Genomic DNA, 25,730 nt, shown 5'->3' with positions numbered 1-25,730 from the left:
TACAACAGGTTATAAATTCAGCATTTTTAGTGCAACTTTGTACTCATTTCAATCCATCTAAAAATTAAAGACCTTATACTTGGACCTGATAATGTAGTCATAAGTATCCAACTGTGATAATTTCAAAACTCTTTGCCATTGCGGAATTCTTGGACCATCATCTTAAAAAATAAAATCACCACATAATTTCTAATATTCCTTTTTTCCTAAGCTTTTAAAGGAATATGCACTCTGCCTATCATAAGCAAAGGTTACAAAGACCTTTCAGAAAAGAGGAAATGAAACTGGCAAAGAAATGGAAGAGGGAACCCCTCATTAATAAACAAATAAATAAAATTGAAAACAGATGAAGTGTTTTTAAAAACATAATAAAATTATGCTTTAAAATATAAAACAGTCTGGCAAGGTGTGATAAGGCTGATACACTTTGCTAGTAGCACAGGACACATAAAAGTCCTTTGGAAAGCCATTTGGCAACATAAATTTTGGCCCAAAAATTCATATTCTTTTATGCAGTAATTCAACTACTTACTCTATCCTAAGAAAATAATCTAAAATACAGATTATATTCATAATGATAATCACAAAAATATTTTCTTATAAAATAATTTCAGGATTTATTATAGTAGTACAAGGTTAATTACACAAAATTTTAAAGTACAAAGGAAGCACGTTTTCACACATCCTCATTCTTTCAGATACCAACTACCTACTTCTATTCAACGGACTATTAAACACTGCAGATTGAACAGTGTGATAGTCCTTCCTGTCATAAACCTTAATTTCACCATCAGGAAACAACCACTATTAATATCTTGGTGACTTCCAGTTTATTTTTTCTGTTTAATACATTTACTACATTTTTTAGTTGGCTGATACTTATGACTAGGAATGCTATTGATTTTTCCAACCTGATTCTTTTTTGCTCAGGAGCCTTACTAAGAAAAAGAAATAACTCTTCCCCAATGCAGGAAAATCTTAAATGTTCAGCTTTAATTTTTTTTTAAGATTTTATTTATTTCTTCATGAGAGACACACACAGAGAGAGGCAGAGACATAGAGTGAGAAGTCGGCTCCCTACTGGGAGCCTGATGCTGGATTCGATCCCAGGACCTGGCGATCACGACCTGAGCCACAGGCAGATGCTCAACCACTGAGCTACCCAGGTGCCCCAAGTGCTTTAATAAATGACTTTTGATTTAGGCATGTAAAAAAGATCATAGGCTTATTACATGGAAAGCATCTTCTCATTTCCATAAAATATACATATTTATATATAAGATTATATATATATAATATATATTTTATACAATACTCAGATTTGAATATGCCTAAAAATGTTCAGATATACAAAAATTTTATACTATGGTAAATCTTTAATAACTTTAAAGCTTATTTCAGAAAATATACATTAATAGTACAAAAAAATACCCATCACAAGATAAGGCCCAAAATAGATGTAATCTAAATATTCACCTTCTAAGTCTTACAATCCTATGGCTTCCTATTGGGTCCTGCATTTGTGAGAAGTCTTTTTCCCTCCACCCCAGGAGGATTATCAAGATTTGTGGAAACCATGACCAGGTCTCCAGAAACGGCAATTAGAGACATATGCCCAAGCAAGTGGGGGCAGTAACCCAAGCAAGTGGCAAGAATCAGAAGACAGAAGGGCACAGGACTGATGTGCCAGGTCCACAGAATGGTGCTCTACTGAATGGCAGAGTGAGTGGCCCTTGTGCCTCATGAATAAAGTACCTAGGTTTACATGTTTAACAGAAAGAGCTAGGAACCTGGAACAGCACCACTACCTTCTGGAACCCAAAGAGCTCTAGTGTCCTAGCAAGCCTTCCAGGGCAGCTGAGGGAGTGGATGCGCTCACACAAGCAGCCAGAGCACACAGGAAATGTGCATTACGGGCAGACCCCTGGCCCAGACCCCCGGCACTGTCCTACACCCCTCACAAGCCTGAAAGGTAGATTCTGTCATTGGCCTCACTTTACAGAAAAGAACAACAGTATCAGCAATGTGTGTAAGGGCAAACAGTTAATGAGTAGCAGCAGCCCTGGAAAGATCATCTGGGACTGCTCAACTGGAAAGCGTTTGCTTCTTCACTCCGTTGCTATTCCTACCTTCCATCATTTGAAGGATGAGAAAAATAGAAACAGACGGAACAAGTGCCAGCAACGGAGTCCCAGGTGTGGTGGCATCAAGATTGGAACAGGCTCTCATCAACTGGAGATGCCAAGTCATCAAGGAACGAAGGCAATCCACAGTGAGACACCAAAATATTTACTCCTAGATATCTAAACTTGGCAAATCTACATTATAACCTTTCTGTAACATTATTCTCACCAAGCCGTTTAGTAACTGGGTATTTCACCAAATGCATTTGTCCATATTACAGGGAGCACTCCTCCCCCATATAGTCAGCAGACCAGTTAAGAAAATATACATTTGGTCATACACACATATACAGAGGGAATATGATTGAGGTATATAAAGACTGATATTTCTAGAATCCTGAACCTGTCCACAATAGGATACTTGAAATTGTAGTGCTATATTAAACGACATTCTTATAACATTAAAATTTAGTGTCATTTATGGTTTAAATTTCAAGTCAGAAGGAGAAAACATTTACTAAGGCTTGGGAGTTTTATTGTCACAGATAAAAATTTTGGTTTTGCTACATTTCTTGGCATGTGTATTAATTCAAATATTTTGCTTCTGTTTAAAGCCTTTATGAATTCAGAGCTCAAAAATATTAAGAAATTATTTAACCCATGAACATTCAGATAATTTCATTCTTGGGACATTTTGCAACTATCCCCCAGTTTCCTAGGCAAATGCCTCCTTAAAACACATTATCTTAAACCTTTCATTTATAAATTCCTGCAGAATTACTTAACATATTGAAATGAAAGGTTTTCTTTTCAAAATACACAAACTCTCTGCCCACAACACTATCAGCACAAAAGGTCATTTATTAAAGCTACAATATCCCACCCACTTAGTGAAAATAAATAAATACAATAAAACAGGTCATAACTCCCCAGCCCATCAAACCAACGGATTAAAAATTGGGTGGCTCACCTGATGGTGGCTATAGAAATGTGAAAAGTATTTGGAAGCTAAACATGAAGCGTAGGTTCAGGAAAAAGGAGTCCTTCCCCAGAGGCATATAACCTCTGAAGAGACAGGTGACAGATGTGCCTATAGACCAAAATAAAATAAAGATCTGGCCAGCCAAGCTGAGAAGGAATTTAACCACCACAAAAGCTCATGTCAGCACATGTTGGTGCCAAATGTATCCCTGCAATCCTTGAGAGTAACGAATTTTGATGAATTGAGGCAGTAAGTTGTGGAATTGAAATGAGAAACTTCCAAGTATCCACCTCTGACTGCTTACACCTCAAACACTGCCCATGTTTTGCCACTGCACAGGCTGACACTGGACTATGGTGACAGATTTGAGTTTATGCTGGTACAGTGTTCTTAATGACCGAGGGGGGTGAGGCATGGAGATGAAAACAAAGCCTTGAATCAGCACAAAATACAAACTGAACATCACTCCCAAGACTGAAGTCAGGTCTCTGGAAAGCCCAACATGTCTACAAAAGATGAGGAAAGGGGTCATGGAGAAAGGAAACATGTTTGCAAGCAAAAATAAAACTAACTCTGGCTTATTAACTCCGGCCAAGCCTAAACATTTTTTTTCTTCCAGTTATGATTGAGTCATATGGCCACCGGCAGGAATTGTTATCACTTCATTTTCTGCAGAATGTTTCAGAAACTTGAAACCTCCCACACTTTCCCCATGTGAACACTCTGGATTTTTAAACAACCATGAAGTGTTTGCTTCCAAAATTGAATACATTTGATGGCCCGGTAGTACAGCTGATCCATCACAAACCTTGTGTATTTGGGGGGGGGGGGGGGGGTAACTGAAAAAGTTATCAGACTGAATGGCACAATGATTAAGAAATTCATTATGAGACACACAGGACAGCAATTTTAATTAAATTAGCATTCACATTGAGGCTGTCTCTGTGCCTTTGCCTCTGCTTTGTTGTTCAATCACTCAAAATGGAGAAATTTGCAAGCATATCCTGTGAAATGTTGAAAGTAGCAGCATTTTGAAAACTTTCTCTAATCTTTGTGTTAGTGATCCCCATGAAGCACCTGCCCAGCCATCATGAACATGAAGGAAAAGATGTCAATTAGGTTAAATGCTAAATATTTTGCCCACATTCTATTAACATAGAAAAAGAACTCAGTGTCCAGTGTGTGCTACAAGCTTGGTAGTAAAACCAATCCTTGATTTTTCTGTGGCTATTTTACAAACAAAATGATTTTATGTGTTTTCCATTAAAAAGCATCTGTCCTAAAAAAAAAACTATAATTGCTTAATATCATCTTTGAAACAGAGCCAACTTTACGGAGAGCTCTGCTACCAAAAGATCCAAACTGACATCCTATAAGCCAACGGAGAACACAGCTTCCTCAACGTTTTAGTTTGTAGCCATCTGAGAACCTTTAGATTTCACCATTGTAACATCATCTTCAATGGAAGTCTTGCTTTTTTTTTGCCACTGAAATGACTTGAGAGGGCTTTGCCCAAGTGGATTTCCTCCTGGGCTAGTCTACTACTTCCTGTAGTTTGGGGCTAGTTCTTAAATTTGCACAGAGATGGTCATTTTTGCTTAGTAGATATGGTGTTGGATTTTGCCTAAAAGGAACTTGAAATGTAAAACACCAGGTTTCATAGCTCCATCCAAGTTAAGTATGTGTGTTTTGTAACAGACGCTAGCCAGAAATGCAAATGATTTCTACAAAGTTCTAATCCTGTTATCAATCCCTTGAGACACACCCCCTTAGCCTTTCATCTCTCCCCTGGCTATGGTTCTACATTTTATTGCATGTTTTAAAAAAGAAAAACACTAGTAAAGATACCCTAGATTCTGGTTTAGGAGCCTCAAGAGATGACATGGAGGTGTGGATTTGAGCAGTTTTCTAATTAAAAAGTCAAATGGTCTGTTTCTCTTAGGAAAAGCTTCAACTTTCAGTGTCTGCACATTGGATGTTTTGCTCATAGCATCTTTGCCCAAAGTCATTCAGGATTGGCCTCAGCAAATCTCTCCCTGAAGTAGGGTCAAGCGAACAATGGAGATGCAGGATTCCAAATAAAAAGGAGTCTATACACCTTAAGTACATGTAATTTTCTTTTTAAAAATACTGACTTCCAGTTACCAAATGAGTAAGTCCCTAGAATAAAAGGCATTATATAAGAAATATATTCAATACTATTGTAATAGCATCATACAGCGAAAGTTGGTAGCTACACTTGTGATGAGCACAGTGTAATGTACAGAGCTGTTTGAACAGTATGTTATACATGTAAAACTAATATAAGACTGTCAACTACACTCAAGACAGTAAAAAAAAAAATGTTTTTTTTTTTTTTTTACAGAACTTGGAAATCTGAAGCAAGCACAATTTTGAAAGAAAATGTATACCTATAGAAAAAGCAATTTGAAAAGTGTTGCCAAATAGATGAAATGAGAAAGAATCAAATACACTGAACTGTTTCAGCCATTGAGGAAACCAATCACAACTCCTTTCTGAATTTTTTTAAAGCCTTAATATATGATCCTTGATGAATTTCTCAAGCAAGTGACACGAATGCTTCTTTTATGGTGTCTGTATCCCCTGCCTTTGGTTCTTGCTTTCATTTCAGTGGCTTTTAAACTTTTTCAAATCTTAAGTAACTTCTTCATCATGGCTCCTGGTTTGTAAAATGCCCTATTATAATGAAAAGCCATGCATTTTAGCAGAAAATGTGAATTTTTTCAGTTCTTCTCAAGACAGTGGATAGGGAATCCTTATACCAAAAAGACAACAATTACAGCCAGACCCTGGAATAACCATTGCAATTCATCTGGGGCTGTGACACAGCTCATGGTCAGAATCCAAAAAGGAAGCTGAGAACAGAGTTGTTGGAAGCCACTCTCCTACATTCTTTATCTAGAAATTATCTTCTGTGGTAGCCTTACTCTAAATCAATCTGCATAAAAGTCTAGGAACTTTGGTGTACAAAAAGTCTTGCCAGATCTTTGGTCTAGATTATGATGATGACATAATCTAGTAGCTCCAAGAGCCTAATAAGTGAACATACACACAGACACACCACTTTAACAAGTAGATGCTGAAGTCATTTGTGCAAAGGTTGTCTCTACATACTATAAGAGACCATTTTTTGTGTTTTGGGGCTTCATCTGTAAAATCCATTAAGATAGCCCCTCGCAGATATTTCATGAATTACTTAAAACATAAAATACAGTTAAACTTACATCATCATAGATACCACCCTGACAATGTTCATTTCCAGGGTTATGGGCATCAGAACACAACCTAACCAGTGAGGAGTCGGTATTTTATTGACCCCATTCTGTTCACACACAGAAACCTGCTTGGTTTTACAGTTTGCAGAACTCAGTAATGCTGTAATTCTAAAGTAGTCCTTAACTGAACACTCAATAAACAATGTAGTAAAGAAGTGAACTCTTTACAGTGATGAGTTAATCTGGTAAATTATGCCCATGAAAACTGACCAAGGAAAAAGTACAAAATGAAAAAGACATTTGAATTCAGTAATGTAAAGGCACAAAACACAGAATGTTTAAGAAATGTAATATATATAACTTTCTCCCAGGGACAGAACTGCCTTCAATGACCTGCCACCAATTATCTGACTTCGATTAAGTTGTCACCATCTGTAAGAGTTTTAAACTAGGGATGTTTTTTGCCAGCCTTTAGAGGTCAGAACTCAAGAGTAACTTAGGGAACAACTCAAACCAAAAAACAAAAACAAAAACAAAACAAAACAAAAAAATACAAAAACCAGAATAATCTCAAAGCGTCCCCAGAATAGCCCTCTCTCCCCAAGAACTGTCCAGAGTGGCTGGGCTGTTCATGATTACTGAATAAAAGCGGGATGTCTCTTCCAATTCTAGATCCAGCTTTAAAAGCGCTGGTGACAGAAGGTGGCTGGCCTCTTGTTAAGAGAGGAAAATGTACTGGCTGAGCAGTTAAAGGTCTTTTTTCAGCCTACGTGAACATTCTGAAAACCCTATTGCTAGTACCATGTACCTAATGCCCAAACTTCTTGAAATTCTGGCATCATAACGATCTCCTAAGAGATACAACATTATTACCTAATTATATAAAATGTCAAAGTTTAATTTCCTCTACATTGTATCAAATTCAGATTTAAATTTGAGTCTTAAGATTCTAAAATTCTTTGACTCTGTGTAGAGTACTAGATTTGTAGCCTGAAGTAACACTAGGAAGTACAATTTAAAAACTTACTTTTTTCCTTTGTTGATAAATGAAAAAATATTTTGTATTTAAAATACTAAGATCTTTTTGTCCTACCCTCCTCCTCCCTGAAAAATCCAGATAAGACACAAAGTTATTTTTTTTTTTTCTGGTCACCAGGAACTATATATATTTCCTTTTTCTAGTTCATGGATGAGGGTAGTTTTGGCTAATAGCTAATTCTGATTTCGTTGTTGTTCAAAGGAACAGATGCTGAAACATAAAAAGTTTGAATGCATGGACAAGCTAGCTCTGAAACAAAGGTATAAAATGAACTTAAATTGTGGTTGCTTTTTGTATTTGAGCTATCTTTGTTTCTTACTGGGCTTCTATCTCCAGTAGCGGACAAATGCACTAATTTTCTCAATATGGAAAATGCCAGCATTAAAGCCAAATAAAGTCGGGTTTAACATAATTACACTAGATTTCATCAAAGCAACTTGGCACTCATCAAAATTCAATCCCAGTTAGCTGATGAGATTTCATCAGGCTGCTTAAGAAGCAGGGAAATAAACAAAAGTGGAGAGACAATGAAAACAATGTGACAACTGTCAAACAAAATGCCTAGCACAACATTGAACATTTCCCTAAATGCACTGCTGAAACTACTAATTCTCATCCCCGTTCCCAACTCTCTCTCTCTGAGACACACACACACACACACACACACACACACACACACACGAGTCATGTGCAAATGTATATAAAGGGAACAAATGACCACATATTTTGAATTTTCAATCATCTTTAATTATGCATTCATTGCATAATACTGATTGTGGAATCATTTGTTACTAAGTACTAAAAGTTGCATAAAAGATGGGCAATTTGAGGGCTACATGGGTTTTTTTTTTTTAAGTTTTTAAATATGGGTGCTTAAGAGGTCACCACCCTTGTTTGAACTCCTTTAAGCAAGTTCTTAATAAATGTAAGCTATTATAAAAGGAATGGTTCAAATTAGGCTACTAGCAATGGTACAGTTTTGCAACTAGATACGCTCACATGTCATCCACCTGGTGGAAAGTTTCATGTAGTGGTTCTTGGGATATACAAGTCTTCTGTTTCTGATAAAGGAGAGGCAAACTGGTAACAGCAATAGAGTGCACTGCTTCAAACAGTGCTACAGAAGCTAGCCAAATAACTCTTAATTCAAAGCATACTTGATGACTGTATTAGGTCAATCTGAGCACTTAGAGTTGACAATTATACCAAATAGAGGAAGATCTGAAATGCAACAGACACTTGACATTTGAGGCAGAAATTACTTTAAATTACTCAAGTTAGCAATACCATTCCCAACATGAAAATACAAGAATACTACAAGAAATCTTTGCATACACATAAGACAGAGGCATATGGTTTCCTTCTCCATAGCTTGGATGTAAAATGAAACGAAGAGAGAGAGAGAGAGAGAGAGATGAAAGTCTACATGATATACATCTTCCATTTTGTTGTTTTACCATTTCATCATAGGGTCATTTAATTTATAATCTTCAGGAAAGAGGTGGTTTAGAAAATGGACTTTTTCTATCCACAGGTATTTTGGAAAATAGACTTCATATCAGCCAAAGTCTGTTGTACATTTTCTATTTATAGTCCAATTATTACTAATTCAAGTTTCTAATTGTGGTTATCTCGGACTAGACATTCTAATAACTAAAGATGACATCAATGACTAGAAGTGATCATAGAACCGTATCGCCAAAAATGAGCAGAAAATGTATGAGACCTTCCAGAACTGTCTCCCAGAAACAAGAGAATATCTACTGACCAAAATGTTAAACAGGCAGCACAAGATGAAATAAAGTTTTGCTCAGAGCGTATCATGTGCTCACTCACCTTATACCATTTTAAATGTAGGTAGTTTGTAAATCCCAATGAAAAACTATAAATTAGGGATGCCTGAGTGGCTCAGTGGTTGACTGTCTGCCTTTGGCTCAGGTCGTGATCCCAGAGTCCTAGGATCCAGCCCCACATCAGGCTCCCCAGAGGGAGCTTGCTTCTCCCCTCTGCCTATGTTGCTGCCTCTCTGTGTCTCTCATGAATAAAATTGTAAAAAAAAAAAAGAAAAAAGAAAAAGAAAAGAAAAAACTATAAACTAGTTGGAGAGATTTTTTGTTTTCATTGGACCATCATTGTGTTTTACAGAGTCCCCTGCAAACAGTAGATATATTGTGGAATTCAATCCATGCTGTTATACTACCATTCCAAGAGAAAATATTGCAAAAATGTTAAGGCCCGTCACATGGAGGATGTCTATGTGATAACATGAACAGTCCTAGTTGTATTACCTCTGAGGAATTCCCAGAAATTACTGTGGGCTGAGAGATAAGGAGGCCATGTGGGAGAAAAGAGCTCCAAGGTTGATGTTTAAGCAAGAATCAAGCTTTGCCTCTACCATTTACCATGAGTCTGGGTAATTCACTGGGCACCTCTGCACCCCAGCTTCACACACGTAAAGGAAGGGATATACGTGAGTGCACTCAATGTTTTGTTTCATGGGAAGATAAGCTAATTTTTCAAAGGAAAACCCATGCTGAAACCCCAAAATGTAATAGAGAAAAAAGTAAAGCCACTCTCATTCAACCAGGGTCAAGAGGCCAGATCCCTAAACTGCTAAGCCTCTTCATAAGCTATAAGAAACAATCATATATGGTTGACCCTTTAACACAGGTTTGAACTGTACCAGTCTACTTACATGAGGATTTTTTAAAAATACTGTACAGTCCTGTAAGTGTGTTTTCCCATCCTTAAGATTTTCTTAATATTTTCTTTTCTGGATCTTACTTTGTTGTAAAAAACGCAGTATATGACGCATGTAACATACAAAATATGTGTTAATTGCTTGTGTTATTAGTAAGGCCTTCTAGGCTGATAGTTAGGTTTTTAGGGAGTCTGGAGTTAAACATGGAGTTTTGACTACATCGAGGGTCAGTGCCCCGACCTTTCCACTGTTCAAGGGTCAACCGCACAAGGGTCCTTATTTTCCCCTGCAAGGAACCAAGTTTGACCACTCTAGGTCTAGAGCTTTCCTTCTAGAAGTTTCCTCAAGATTAAATTACTGTTACAAATAGGTTCAAGAAATTTAATTTCTAGGACAACTGGATGGCTCAGTGCTTGAGCATCTGCCTTTGGCTTAATGGCATGATCCTGGGGTCCTGGGACTGACTCCTGCATCGGGGTCTCTACAGGGAGCCTGCTTCTCCTTCTGCTTATGTCTCTGCCTCTGTGTGCCTCTCGTGAATAAATAAATAAAACTTAAATTTCCAAAGCAAATGTATCTTTAAGCACAGTGCAGCAAAACACATCACTGAATTTGTTAAACATCTGTACCCATGTTCCTAATTTTGGGCTCATTACCTTATGACTCAGGTGGCTAGGTGTTACAAACTATGTATCCTATGTTATACCCATGCTTTGATTTCTTTTTTTTTTTTTTTTTAATTTTTATTGGTGTTCAATTTACCAACATACAGAAAAACACCCAGTGCTCATCCCGTCAAGTGTCCACCTCAGTGCCCGTCACCCATTCCCCTCCAACACCCGCCCTCCTCCCCCTCCACCACCCCTAGTTCGTTTCCCCGAGTTAGGAGTCTTTATGTTCTGTCTCCCTTCCTGATATTTCCCAACATTTCTTCTCCCTTCCTTTATATTCCCTTGATTTCTTTTTGAATACTCACTTACCCAGCTTGCAGTTTATAAATGAATCCCCACAAATGGACAGAGATTTCCTCTTCCCTGTGATAATTTTTCAGTCAGTCTCAAATTCTTCTGGCACCAGTCAATCCACGAGACTTAATTTGGCAATCTACTCTTACGGATTTTGAAGTATCTGCTGAGCTTATTCCTTCTCCTAGTCTCTATACCTTTTGCCCCAATTTTTTCCTTTTGCTTCCTAATACGTGTGTTGTTTCAACAGATTCTCTCTCTATATATGTATATATATATATATATATATGTATGTATATTCTCATTTATATATATATATTTATGTGATTATATATATTTATATATGTGCCCAGGGATGCCTGGGTGGCTTAGTGGTTGAGCATCTGCCTTCGACTCAGGGCATGATGCCAGAGTCGCAGGATGGAGTTCCACATCGGACTCCCTGCGTGGAGCCTGCTTCTCCCTCTGCCTGTGTCTCTGCCTTTCTCTTTGTCTCTCATGAATAAATAAATAAAAATCTAAAAAAAAAAATTTGCCTATACACAACCCATTTTGTCACACTTTTGCTCATCTTCTCTCTCCTTCACCCTTGACTCATTTTTACTTCTTCAAATCCTCTCATAATTCCAGGTCTGTATTCTGAAGTCTTGTCCCCTCAGCTAGCATTAACCGGCCCAAGTCCTCCTGAAAACTTCGTCCTTTGCAACACTGGAGGCTTGCTCTGCACAAGTCCTAGGCTCATAAGGATACACAATGGCTGTCCTAGCCATTTTTTAGAGATTAATGTTTCCATCTTATCACCTAGATTGGACTGTAAATGAGGAATAAGTTCAGCTTAGAATGTGCTACCACATATGTTAGCTGGAATAGAAGTTAACCTGTACTCTCTGCCCACAAAAAGGCTCTTGCAATCTTCTACAGAAATAAAAAGGCCTCAAGTGGAGACCACAATGAATGGAAAGTGGAGAAACAGAGGTGGGTAGTTATTAACCAAATAAGTAACATTCTACATTTTCTGATGGTTTTAAATGATGCTATTTAATCCTCATGACAATCCTATGAAGCAGGCATCTGCTATTTATCCCCATAATACAAATTCTGAAGCTTAGATTAAGTAAAATTTTCAAGTTTGCATACTTTCAGGTGCTTGAGGAAAGATCTGGGTCCTAATTTGTCTGAATGTAAAGAAGAGAAACAGAAGGCTGAGAGCTTGGGTAACTGGAAAGTTAGAGATACCTTTAGGAAGGATAACCATCCCAGGGGGGAATAAGGTTTTAGAAAGACAGCAAGGTATGTTTTAGTTATGCTTAGTTTGACATGTTGGCAAAATATCTAGAGAAAGATGCCCACCAACAGCCAAACTGGTGTGATTGGGGCACAAATGGAAGATAATTTCACATCTGAATGACAGCTGAAGCTAGGAGATGGGCAGAAATCAAAGGAAAGGAAAGAGGCAAGAGTAATACAGCCATGGGAAGAATGAAAAATATAGAATTAACAGAATTACAATAAAATGTAGAATAAAACCTATTTGCATATATGCTTATTTACTCTCTTAAAATGATCCTATGACATAACATCCCCATTTCGTTAAGTCTCAGCTTCGAGAGATAAAGTAATTTAACCAATATCATTCAACAAGTAAGTGATAAAAACCAGGATGTATCAAATTTAAAACCCTTTCCTTGGGATCCCTGGGTGGCGCAGCAGTTTGGCGCCTGCCTTTGGCCCAGGGCGCGATCCTGGAGACCCGGGATCCAATCCCACATTGGGCTCCCGGTGCATGGAGCCTGCTTCTCCCTCTGCCTGTGTCTCTGCCTCTCTCTCTCTCTCTCTCTGTGACTATCATAAATAAATAAAATAATAATAATAAAAACCCCTTTCCTTTATTTTTCCATACTGTTTCCCCCGTCCCAACCAATATACAATCCTGACATCACTGCAGGCATAAAATAGAAGCTAGATGAATCTTTGTCAGACATCCAAGTGTGTTTTGGGGGAGGGGTAGTGGAGAGAAGGGAGGAGAAAGCCAAGAGCAGGAGGACTCAAATGATTAGAATTAGGGAGAATACGGGATACACTGCTATCTATGCCTGCAAACATCACAAATTGGTAACTATGTAGTTTTCTCCTGAACCCAGAATCTAACTCAGAATCCTTCTCAACCCAACACAAAGCAGCTAGTAAACAACATGCTAGATAAAACCACCTTAGATTATATAAATGAAATTAGGGCTTGAAGGAACATTTTCATCTTTGATTTGAATAATATTTAATTAATTTAATGGGTATATTCTAAATTTTCAGAGTATTTGAAGCTGGCTTGTAAGGGAAATCCATCAGAAGTTTAACATCACAAGCTTGAAAATAGGGAATAACACATCTAAGGGTCTTGGTAAATGGTAAATGAAAGTAGCAGTTAGAAAGTAAATATAGTTCGGTTAGGGTGAATGCAGAATGTGCCTAGATTTTTACAAAAATAAACTGCACTAATACAAACTGGGGGAATGGCTTGGCTTAAAAAGTTGGCAGAAAAAGATAAGAGTCACAGCAAGACAAAATCCTGCTCTCTTTAGAAAAGCAAGCATAACAGAAAAATGCATAAACATCAGAACCCATAAGTATTCCCTTGTAATTCTCCCAAACTCAGACTCTGCTTAACACTCTGCCCCAAATTTGGGATGTAAAGTCTACTTACTTCCATGTCACCAACACAACCTCAGCCACTTCCATGTTCAACCGAAATTCCGCTAAGATACACTTGGAGGCTCAACTGCCCTGTGGCTCTGGCTCTCCACTGTGTGCTAGGTAAAATGAAACATCCTGTCCTCTTCACAGAAGCACTTTTACCATCTGTATGCAATTTATATTTTTGCTGGGAGTTTTTGTAACTGCCCCTAACAAACTCTGCTACAGCCAGGCTCTTCTCACCCTCTCTCTGACACAACAGGGACACTGGCATCTGCATCTTTCCCCACAACGTTCTCCCAGTCTAAAATGATGTAAAAAAAAAAAAAAAAAAAAAAAAAAAAAAGTATTTCCCACCCACCTCCTTTTAATAAAATCTAAATTTTGTTCTTCAGGAAGCATTTCCTGGCCACAACAGCTAAAAATGCTATTTTCTATATCAGAGCCTGTAACAATGTTTACATTTACAAATTTAACTTTGCTTCTTTCGTTATTTTGTAATGTGCATTTTCTCCTTCCTTAAGGAGACTATAAACTCTTTTGATTGTATCACTCTCATCCTGCTCGTTTCTTATGACAACATATTTTAATAAACTCAGCTACACTCAGTAAGCATTTACTCCAAATCTATGTGGTTCTCTCATATCAAATAGTTTTGACAGATTAAAATAATTGAAGGCCAGCCTTAAAGAAACAAAAACCAAAATGGGTTATTAAAAATATTAGTGCAAGACTTGAGATAATCACCGGAAATAAATAACTCATCTAAATATACAACTCCTGATTTTTAAAGACTTAGAGAGAGAGAGATCCAACAAGCAAGCACACACAAGTTGGGCGGGGGGAGGGGGGAGGGTGATGTGCACAGGGAGAGAGAATCTCAAGCAGACTCCCTGCTGAGTGTGGAGCCTGAACTGGGGCTCCAATCTCAGGAACCCGAGATCATGACCCTGAGATCACAACCCCAGCTGAAACCAAGTCGGACACTTAACTGAGTCAGCCAGAAGCCCCTGCAACTCCCGATCTTACTTAAGAACATCTTACTATATAGAAAAGACACCACAGTTATTGGCAAGTTCAAAGGATAACTGACCCTCAAAACAAATACACATTTTCTAGGTCCTCCACACACCATGAAGTTCTAAATGTATTCAATATTTATTAAAAGAAACTATTGGACAATTGTACTCAAATACAACTGATAAGTCAACAAATCTTGATTCTATACTGCCCAGGCCTTTAGATAGTCAACTTTCACAATTATGCCTTCAGCGTCCATTGAGGAATAAACACTCCCAAGCTGCCTGCTGTCTTCTGCAAACATACACTAGGGATGTGGATATTGGTAAAGACACTGTACACCATACCTTTCATTATTCTGAATATGATTCCTCATTTGAGAAATCTGTTTAGTGTTTGTCTCTGTGGAACTGAAATGTTTTCTGTAAGAATCATTAATCTCTTTAATTCTATGACACAAGTCCCACCCCTTCCTACACACATACACATACTTTCATGTGTTTGAAATTGGAATTAATACCCATGTTTGTGTATATGTATGTGTGTCTGTATATATTCGTATACACACGCATATATCTGTGTACACATTAATATGTTTATGTATATATGTTATATGCATATACAGGTGTATGTATACTGATTTTGCCCCTAGGAACTATCAAATTCTTTTGTATTTTATAGTCAGTTATTTGAAATTAGAGAAAAAGCCATATTTACTTTTCCCCTTTGCCTTGGGTAGGAAACCCAAGGCCAAATTTCTGGCTCAATTATTTCAGCCAACATAGATTCATATGGTCTATTTTCTTTATCAGTCCTGAGCTCTTGTTTTAAGTTTTTCCTAGTCCTGATGTTTAAATTTTGTTTTGTCTTAGCAGGTTATTAAATATTTTTACATTGTTATTATGAAATCCTTTGACTAATGGACATAAGGGCATAACATCAATTATCAAATGTCTCTTGATTATACTAGTTCAAATATTTTACTCCTGGTTTCCAAAGTCCTCAAATAGAAGAAAATAATACTGACACACAGAAAGAGTAGATCCAAGTATTATATAAACAGGTCAATTGTAAAGCAAAACCTACTGCCTTTACATTTTTAGTTTAAATTAGTGGTAATAACTTTTGCCACCTGAACCTTTTGCCCCACTATTGCGCAGAGTAATTTTATCATCTTAACCACTTCTCTATGATGACAACATGAGTCATGCTGAGATTTTAGTAAAACTCTGTCATTATTTCCATTAAAATGTTTTCTTTCTGCTTCTCGATCCTGGATGATATCCACAACTACAGTTCTAAGTCAGTCTAGTAGCTGGATAAGTATTTACAGGAAATCTCCATGAGTAAACCGCCTGCGCCCTTTTTATCAACATCATTTAAAGATTCTAGTGAGGTGTCTGGTGAGGAAAGTAAGTTGTTCTAAGAAACCATTAGGGGATTATACTTCAGGCTTTCTTATCTCATAAGGGGAAAAAAGTCCCCTTGAAGGGGGGAAAATAAACTTAACCACTGACACCATGTGTGTCCTATTAAAGTTGTTTTTATTTTAGAGTGTTGTAAAAATTGCTTTATATATTTTACATTAAGATCAGAGTAGCTTACTGCTGGGTAAAATTCCTAAGAGAAAGGCCCCTTTGGAATTGTCCTGTCCTTGCCTTGTTACACACAGAACAACAGGCCCTCGGTGGCATGTGTAGTTGAGAAATCCTTTTTACAAGTACCCATAAAACAGACTAGTACATGCTGCTCTGGACTGCAATTAAATGAGGCTAGTAGAGAATCCCAGATGGGAAGCTGGGGAGCGGAACAAAGGTGTGGCTTCTTTCACTTGCTCACTCCCCTGTCCCCTCAGGCAAATAAGGCTGGCACCCAGACAGGCTCAAAATGAAACTAGCGGAAGAGCTGGTCTTCTATCCCTTTCTCACAGACTCCATGTCATCAGTGCTTTGCATCCCCTTAGATGTTTATGTCTAAGTCCACAACCATACTTACTTTTGTCCTCTCAAATTTTTGTCATCTCCAATGCACACTGCATGAGCCCACTTCCCTGCTCCCCTACTGCCTTAGATAGACCCTTACCCTCTGCCATAGGAGAATCACTCAATCCTAAAGAAATCAATGCTACAAAGCAACAAAAATAAAACCACCATCACCAGTATCAACAGTCCCAACGATGATGCCTTATCCACTTTCCAGGAAACAAATTTAAAGAATTAAAAAGGGATGGGAAGGGGGACAAAGAGGGCAGGAACACTTTTCAAGACACTGCCTGAAGGCTCATTGCTCAGACCACAGAAGCAGGAATTAGACACTGTGGCTACTGAGAGAACCATCTAGAGACAGGTGGATCTTGGTTAAATGTCAACTTTACACAGTAAGTAAACATGAACATTTAAAATGTGGCTGCTGGTGGCTAACTGTCCCAGTTCATTATCTCCATAAACAGGACTATTAGCGGTCATGTGTCCAGAGTACCTGAGAACCAGTACAATTTGCTTCAAGTGACTAACACAAATCGTATTTAGCACAGCAAACAGAAACACAACAAGAATTTCCTCTTTAGATGCTTTCTTCTTCATGTCATAATTCCAGTACCTACATTCCTGACAGCTCTGAAAGCTTAAGAAAAGAGGTTTTTCTCTTATCCTCTCTCTTCCAATCTACTCTTAAGGTTGGCATGTATAAAACAGACCACATAAATTGCAACTCAAATGTAAACAAAATGTAGAGAAATAAAGAACATATGTCTAAAGCATATTTTCTTGACCTGATTCTACTGCAAATGTGCTTATTTCCTGCTCTCCATTCAATCCAGCACAATCCACAATCGTCTTTACTTAGATTATCTAATACCTAGTCCACATGTTGCTGTCAGTTTATATACTGACAACAAAGATTAGAGAGGTCTTTTTTTTACTATTGCTTTTTAAAAAGTAGATGTTTGCAGAAATTGTTTCTAAGTTGCTAAATAGTATTTTCTTTTTGTTTTCTATCAAGTTAAAAGCCACTTAAAGAAAAAGTAGAGGAGGGTCAAGTAAATATCTCTTAAGAGGAAGGAGTTATTTTCAAATTAAAATAGTATATAGTAGCAGATTCCATGTTTAAATTTTTAGCACAGTTCTGAGAAAATCTGACAAGGGCTTAAAGAATCACATCATAATGTTGCTAATAACTACGGCAGGGTGAGCAGAGGCAACCACAAGCAAAAGAGACAAAACTGAGCGTCAAAATATCACCTAAATTACTCTATCAGTCTGATTGCTTGACTGGGTCAGAAAGAGAAGAGCCATGCTGGGCACCCAAAATGTGGGGGTGGGACTCAAATTCCCAGACCTTCCCAGGGAGCCAGGGGGCTCCCACAAGGTCAAGCCAGCTCAACACAAGGTAACCTCAGAGGCTAGCCCAGAGGGTGCTTCCAAAATACTAATGCTGGAAAACAATCATCTGGATGTCACACTTTCCCCAACAAAATGAACCAATGATACTAAAATAAAAGAAGAGGGTCTTTGTAAGGGCGGCTCAATCAAAGCAAAGCCAGTGGTTCAATGCCTTGGTGTTTAAGGAAATGACCTTGGAGGTAGGTTTTTATATCAGGTGGAAGATATTGAGAGGGGGTGGTAATGGCAGGGCATCATTTTTTTTTTTTAAGTATTTGTAGAACAAAAGTAAGATGATGTGTCTGGGCTACAGGAGAAATAAAGTTGGCTTCTTTGATGGACAGCCCTAGCTTTATCTTTGATTTTTATTTTAAGGAACAGGGAAAACGTGGGTTTCCTAGACAGCAAGCCATTGAACCTGTTCTTGGCTCTGCCACTAGAAACCTGCTATGTATCACCCTGGGCCAGGCAGAGGCTCCCCAGATTGTAGTTCCTTCCTCTTTCTTAATGTAACTTGGAAGAATCAAGGACATTTAACAACCATTGCATCGATAGCTTAAAAAAAAAAAAAAAAAAAAAGGCTTCCTTAGCTCTTCAAAAGGTCTCCTTCGTTTAGATCTCTGAACAAATGTTATTCCCTCAATTTCCCTGAATACCCTGTATAAAATAATACATTTCCAGCCCAATCTTATACTAGTTTATTATCCTGTTTTACATTTCTTGCCAATCCCCATCTCCACATGAAATTATGAACTTACCTACTTCTTTATTGCCATGATTCCCACTAGAAAAAGGTCTGTAAAGACTCTGAGCAGTATCATGCCTAGACCAGTGAGTAGCACATAGAAGCGTTCAAGATGTGGTAAGTTAAAATTAGTTGTCATGGGACCTTACAAAATAACAAGGAACGCCATACACACGGGGCAGATTATTTCAGGTTGAGGTTATGTTGGCCAGTCCTGAACATTACAGTCACCCAATGACAACAATTTCCCTTGTACATGAACATCTTCCAACTCCATGCCTCAGCACCATGATTTTGTTCTTCCGTTTGTCATTTAAATATATAATAGCATATTTCTATTTATGTATTTTTAAAGTACAACATGGTCCAGACTTGAAATCCCTTCCATTTGAATCTCCAGATTGTGTATTAACAGAATAAATTAGTCCCTACAGAAAAAAATCTATTAATTAAGTGTCCTCAGGGGGAAGTGAGGGGAGTGGAAGACAGGTATGAGCAGTGAGTATGGTCTTCGAGTCGTGCTTTCTTTTCTGCCCTTGTTTCCTACACTCGTTCTTTATTTTCTCTTACTATTTACTCCTTTTTATCATAGTCTCTTTTGACCTCCTCCCCTTTCTTTCTCTAGCCTCCTGGTATGTTTGTGGCTAAACCACAGGTCATAGGCAGATTTAAGGAGTCTTGCTTAGTCTGTGAGGAGGCAGGAGGGGTGAAAAGCTGCCAGATGTGAAAGGCTTGGCAAATGCCTGGTACAGCTACTAGAAAAGCATTCAGTCCTTCTGTCATGAACAACGCTCTTGGGCTTACATGACAACCACAGAACTTGCTCGTTATCTTTTGGCAATCTGTCTTAGAATCACTGGATTTTTAGAACTGGACTGGATCTTAGAAAATGTCCCCCCAATGCCCTCAATTTACAAATGAGGAAATAGAGGCCAAGAGAGGTTAAGTGACTTGACAAGGGTAACAGAATTAATGAGTTGACAGGGTGCAGAGCCCCAGATCTTGTGATCTCCAGATTAGAATCCTGAAGAATGAGTGTCAGAAAATCCTAAAAAATTCTACAGGTATATCATCAGAAATAAAAGAAAAAGATAATTAATCAAAAAGAAAAGTTGGGGAATGAACACTGAGTAACTTCATGACTTAAGATATCTCTAGATATTCTTTTTTAAAACATCAAATGAGGATACAATAATTTAAAAATAAGCTAAAACATTACACTGTTTTTATCTTATAGCCATTTATTGCCATTTATTGTCTCATTTTTAACAGATTTCAGTGTAATATCTTATACACTTAGTGACTATTCCATTTCTCTGACCTCTAACTTATGCCTTCCAGTAATCAAAAGCAGCTGATTTTAATGTGCCAGTGCTTTAGTGTGAAGGAGGTTAAGGCTGCATTTGTGTGCAATCAGGTTAAGATTGGCTCCAACAGGAGAAGAAATCCATACATATGTTGAAAAGTTCTGAAAAAATGCTTGTATTCCCAACCTGATTATGACTACATTTTTGCATGGTTTGTCAAAGCAGATCACTGAAATCAAGTCAAGATGTAAAATGGGATAAAGTGGTTTTCTTCTCCATTCTTCCATTAATCACCATGACCTATGGAAGAAAGGCACTTTTCCCTTCTCTCACCTGAGGCAAGGTGGGATACTCCACTGGAAGTTATGCCAATTTTATCAATTGGTGCTCAAGTTCCAAAATTAATTTTCTACTTTTCATTTCCAATTTTGTAAATAAAAGTGTTTTTTTTTAATTGGAGAGTAACTTTCCATTTCTATCAACAATTCTATTTTAGTTTCCTTTTTATAAAGCATAACACAATAAAATTCTGATTCAACTTTTTAAACCTACTAACTTTAAAGGTTATATAAAACTTGAATTTATTAAACTGAAAATGTAGATATAGGGATTATGGTCATAGCTGCTTTCTCCTAATGAATAGTATTTGGTACAACCTAAGTATGTACTAAGAGTTCACTAATGTTTCTTTTTTAGAAAAGACATTAGCATATGACACAAACATTTGTTTTGACATAATTTCAATTGCTAACAGTGTCAGGTTATATTCTATTAAGACAGTATACTGTTGCTAGAAGCAAAAAATATAAAAATGCAATTAACATTATAGGTTAACAATGTAGCTGTTATCTACAAAATTCTCAAGCAAGACTGGGGCTAGGTCAAAATAATTTCAGAGGGGAGGGGAATGTGCTGGTTCTTGTTACACATAAGCATGTTTGTTATAGGAGCATTTTCAGGTTAATTTTTGCTATTAACGTAAACCACAATTGGGGGACCACGTTGCTGAAGAGGAATGGTGGGGGGTAGTTACATAAACAATATACAACAAAGAAAGTCTTTATTTCCAATACCTGAATACATCAGGTTTGTTTTTAGGCACAAGGTTGCAGGTTAAATGCTCTCAGCTATCCAAGAAGTGGCTTATTAGTTTTGTAAGAAAATATTTTCTTTTATTTTGACTGAAAAATACTGAGTTTAACTGAACAAAACCATCCTTGTTAGTGAAAAGCAGACCCAAAAAAACTTTGTTTCAAAGACCCAGCAAAGAAAAGCAAAACTAATTCAAGAGGAAAAGCTGCCTTCCTAATAGTAGCTTCTGAATCTGGATCTAATAGTTCTCAAAAGCCGACTGGAGTCTTCAAGTCTTAAAAAGTCTTGTCTTCCTCCATGGATCATAGATATCTCTACATGGAAGCATAATGGGAATATAAATCCATTAAGCAGATAGATATTCTCTTTTCTGGGCTACAGCCACAGAGCTGAAAAGCTATGCACCAACAGCAGGAATGGAGGCAAACAAACGTCTTGATTATTTTCAAGGGCAATTTTCCAAACGCCACTTTCTTTTTTGCTTTTCTATTTTGTGCACCAGAAAAATCCCCACTTCATTTCTGGCAATGTAGCATCCGCTAGTGTTAAAATGGTAACAAATGATTATGCTTTAAGAACCAAAATGACAATGCTAAAAACTGCATTTCCCTGTACTGACTCAGCTTCCTCCGGCACCTGAGCTATGTTCGCTTCTCCTAATTTGTAAATGGGCCTAATCCTGTTATTACAGAATAATTACTGCAAATCAGCACAATTACTACAAAGACATGAATAAACACACACATACCAGTAGCTGTTTTCTACAAATTATTATCAAAACAGAGGGAACCAGCTAATTGTGGTAACATTAAGACAACATTTATTCCTCCCAATGTTTGGGCAAGTTTATTTTAAGTTGTCATCCTCAACTAGTAATGATGCAGATGATTTTACAGATTTCATAAACCTTTCTAATCGAAACTCTTCAACTGAAAGTTGTCCGCTTCCCTCAGAGCAACATCTGCAAAGGCCTGATTTCATAAGAACTCTCTTTCATGGTACATCAGTAACACACACACACACACACACACACACACACACACACACACACTTCTAGAAATCTCACTTTAGAAAGCTCATTTGTCCTAAGTTCACGACCAATTGTCATGAGATACATTTGAGGTATCATGAAAACGAACCTTTATATTCTTTACATTCAAGCATTTGTCTCTAAGTACAGTGTGAATTTTTACCCTGTCACTGATGTTTTTATTAGGTTTCCTTTGTGGATACTCTACACGGAGGGTGGTTAGGGAGGAGAATTCAGAAAGCACACAGCCCACAGACGATAGGAACTCTCTAAACTCACCTCCTGGACAATGCCTCATGGCCATCTTACATCTCCTGGATTCGGCGATAGTTGGACATGGTATCGTGTCTTTGGCTGGCTTTTTAACAATTTGCCGTGTTCTGGTTTCCAGACCCCACTTAAATCCACATGTGCGATTATTTCTGCTACATGTTCCCCATTCACTCCAATGGCCAACTTCACATCCTTCTAATAAAGAAAAAAAAATACAAACACCAAAAATAATTTGGTATCCATTTGCTCTGCTGTCATAAAATTTATATAGCTGTGTTTCTCCACACACACACACACACCCCCATCAGATAAATTAAGTCATACAGCACCAAAGACCTGTAATCCCCTTTTGGACACTTCAATTCTTTTTTTTTTTTTTTTTTTTTGAAGGAATGCTATTGGTCTATTCTAAAGACACTGAAATATATAGTCTTTAAAGATTCAACAGCTAAAAGCCTGTAGGAGATTCTCTTTTCAAACCATGACAGAAGACAAAATTTTGCATTTTAATTCTGAATGCCCCCACAGTAATTCATAAGTATGTTAGTTTTATTTTGGAAGTCAGTACTTTGTGAAAAGGATATGGAGTTTATTTTGCATTTTCTGGTTATCTCAATTCTTTCAGTAGATATCTAGAAACCACTGTATGTATTTATTTCCTAAATTGGTGCTCTATATTACTATAGGTATGGTCAGATATTTGAAAATGTTTGTTTTTATGTAAAAGCTTTTAGCACCTCCTTTTGTAAATTTATATAGTGGAAATACCACTACCTTCCAAAGCCCTGGGGTGGGGAATAAAAGGATCAAAATATGCGAAGTTAAACCTCCTCACCAAATTTACCCTTAAAATACCCCTTTGAACTGGCAAATACGGATGCAGGCCCCAAGTCCACACATGGTACTTCCATTTTAGATCTCAGCCGGCATTGTGGTTACTCTTAGATTTTTCAAAGCTGTTTAAGATTTTTACGTGGGAAAGTGCATAGGACTCTATTTGTAATTTTTTATATTTAAGGATTTTGTAAGAGTTTCAACTAAACATTTGTAATGGGTGTGGGTCTTGCATCTCAAAAGCAAATTCAACATTCTGACTATTCTCTTCTGGTGACTTTAGTATGGTGTCACTTGTATGAACATATGAACCCATACATAAACAGGAACATAAGTACACATCTTCCAAAACCTGTCATTTAAATGTGTTCTCTGCAAACCTTCAAATATTTTAACTATATTTCAACAATATTTCTGCAGGAAAAAAGTTCTCATTTTTTTAAGTCTCTATATATGGAAATGGAGATGGAAAGTTTCATTTATAATACATAATTCTGTTATAGATCACATCAGATATATGTCAAATAAAATTCAGGGGTAGAAGTGCAAGTGGATGTGGTGACAATGCCATTACACCTGCAGATTAGATTCATATTAGGCACTCATCAAAATGCACATACTCATAGATCTTTACCTTTTCATCAGTTGTATAAAAATACCAAAGTGTTTTTCAAAAACACAAAAAGTACAAAATTCATAAAATGTGTATTCATAATTATTCGTGAACAGTGTATACATGTATATTAAGTTATGCATTCTAGATATCTAAGTGTAGTAAAAGTAACATTGTCTTAATATACGTTTGCATCAACAAAATATATATTGCACAAAAAAATTCTTTCCAATATTTTTAAATGACTAAACAAGAAGTTCCATAATGAAGAGTCATAACAAAGCTGATAGAACAGTTAACCATATGGTAATGCTTGAAAATTTCATTTTTCTTCTAAACAAATTTTTTTCTCTAACAGTTACTAATAAATTAAGGTAAGAAATGTATGTATTACAGATGATAAAACCATGCCAGCCCTTAAATATTTGAACCTAGCCAACATACATCCAGTAAATTTTGTAGCAAGATTTAATAGGAGACTACCGATGTCTTGACGCCTAAAGAATTCAGCAAGTCAGCAAGGAACTTAAATAATTTTCAGTTCTAATTAACAAGAGAACCAATTTGTTTTTAGGTTGAACATATCCAGCATGCATTTTTTCAAGAAACAGGTGTTAAAATAAAAGTTTGAAAGTTACATGAAAAACTACTCACCCACACATTCCATGGTTTCATCTAATGGTGCAAAACCATCTGGACATTCATCAAAGCAACGGCCTCTATGCAAATAAAAGCCTACTTTGCACTTGGTACAAAAGTCTTTGCTAAAGCAAGAATCACAGTTTTCTATTCTGCATCCTAAAAATAATTTTTAAGAGAAAAAGAAAATTTCAGTCAAAGAAATTTACTTGTTTTGCAAGTAACAAACACTCAAATTTACCGGTTAGCTCCATCGAAATTCTAGTGGTCAGAGAAATATGTGTTCAACTCATTTGTTTCCTAATGCCATCTCATTCTAAATCACTCCTACCTCTTCCAACAGCTCACCACATCAATAGGCTAAGACAACATTCCAGCCTAGAGCCCTAGGCAGCATCAGACCCTTCAGAAAATTTTGCAACTCCAAATGAGATTAAAACAAAGGATTAAAAAGGAAAAGAAAACCCGCCCACTACAAATTGCATTGCTGCTGGGATTGAAATCTGTTCTGCTCTTCAAAAGGCCTACAATGAAAAACACAATGGGAATACTCTAATCGGTATCTTCTGTTTCAGGATAGTAAATTAAAATTTTGATTAATGCTGGTCAGTGCTGGCATTTACTTCAGCAGAAGGGGTCTTAAACTGGAGGGGTAGTGTAGGTCACTAGTTTGAAAACCTACGATGTGCTTTACATGCGTTTCTATTTAGTCTTTAAAATAACCCTACAAGGTGGGCAGTAATATCCCTATTTTTCAAATAGGAAACCTGAGATTGATAGAAAGTCACAGTGCTAATAGTGGCTGAGCTGGTTCTGAAAGGCCTCCAGACTGATTGCCTTCTAAATCTGCAATCTTTTCTCTATAATGCACTAACAGAATTTCACTAGTTGGGGTTTATGAAAAAGAGTGCTTTTTATGTCAAGTTTGTTTTGAATCTCAGCTCCACTCTTAGCAGCTCTGTGACTCTGGACAATTACAGGCCTCTGAGAGTCTCTTTAATCCTGTATAAAATAGGAATATCACTGACTTTACAAGGGTGTTGTGAAGAGTTGTAATAGTATA

At 37.1% G+C, this 25,730-nt stretch overlaps 1 protein-coding gene across 1 annotated transcript in view; it reads right to left on the bottom strand.

Moving 5' to 3' along the window:
- RSPO2 (R-spondin 2) overlaps positions 1-25,730 on the bottom strand; it is a 154,918-nt gene that overhangs the window by 27,815 nt on the left and 101,373 nt on the right. Inside the window, exons 3-4 of the mRNA XM_025994853.2 lie at positions 24,683-24,826; positions 22,588-22,776 (exon numbers count right to left, since the gene is read on the bottom strand). Of these exons, the coding sequence (XP_025850638.1) occupies positions 22,588-22,776; positions 24,683-24,826 (333 nt within the window). The remainder of the gene's footprint in view (positions 1-22,587; positions 22,777-24,682; positions 24,827-25,730) is intronic.

The sequence above is a fragment of the Vulpes vulpes genome, chromosome 13 (genome assembly GCF_048418805.1).
Source record: "Vulpes vulpes isolate BD-2025 chromosome 13, VulVul3, whole genome shotgun sequence".
Lineage (NCBI taxonomy): Eukaryota > Metazoa > Chordata > Mammalia > Carnivora > Canidae > Vulpes > Vulpes vulpes.
Note: the sequence above shows the minus strand (reverse complement) of the source record. Positions and strands in the feature narration are given on the sequence as shown.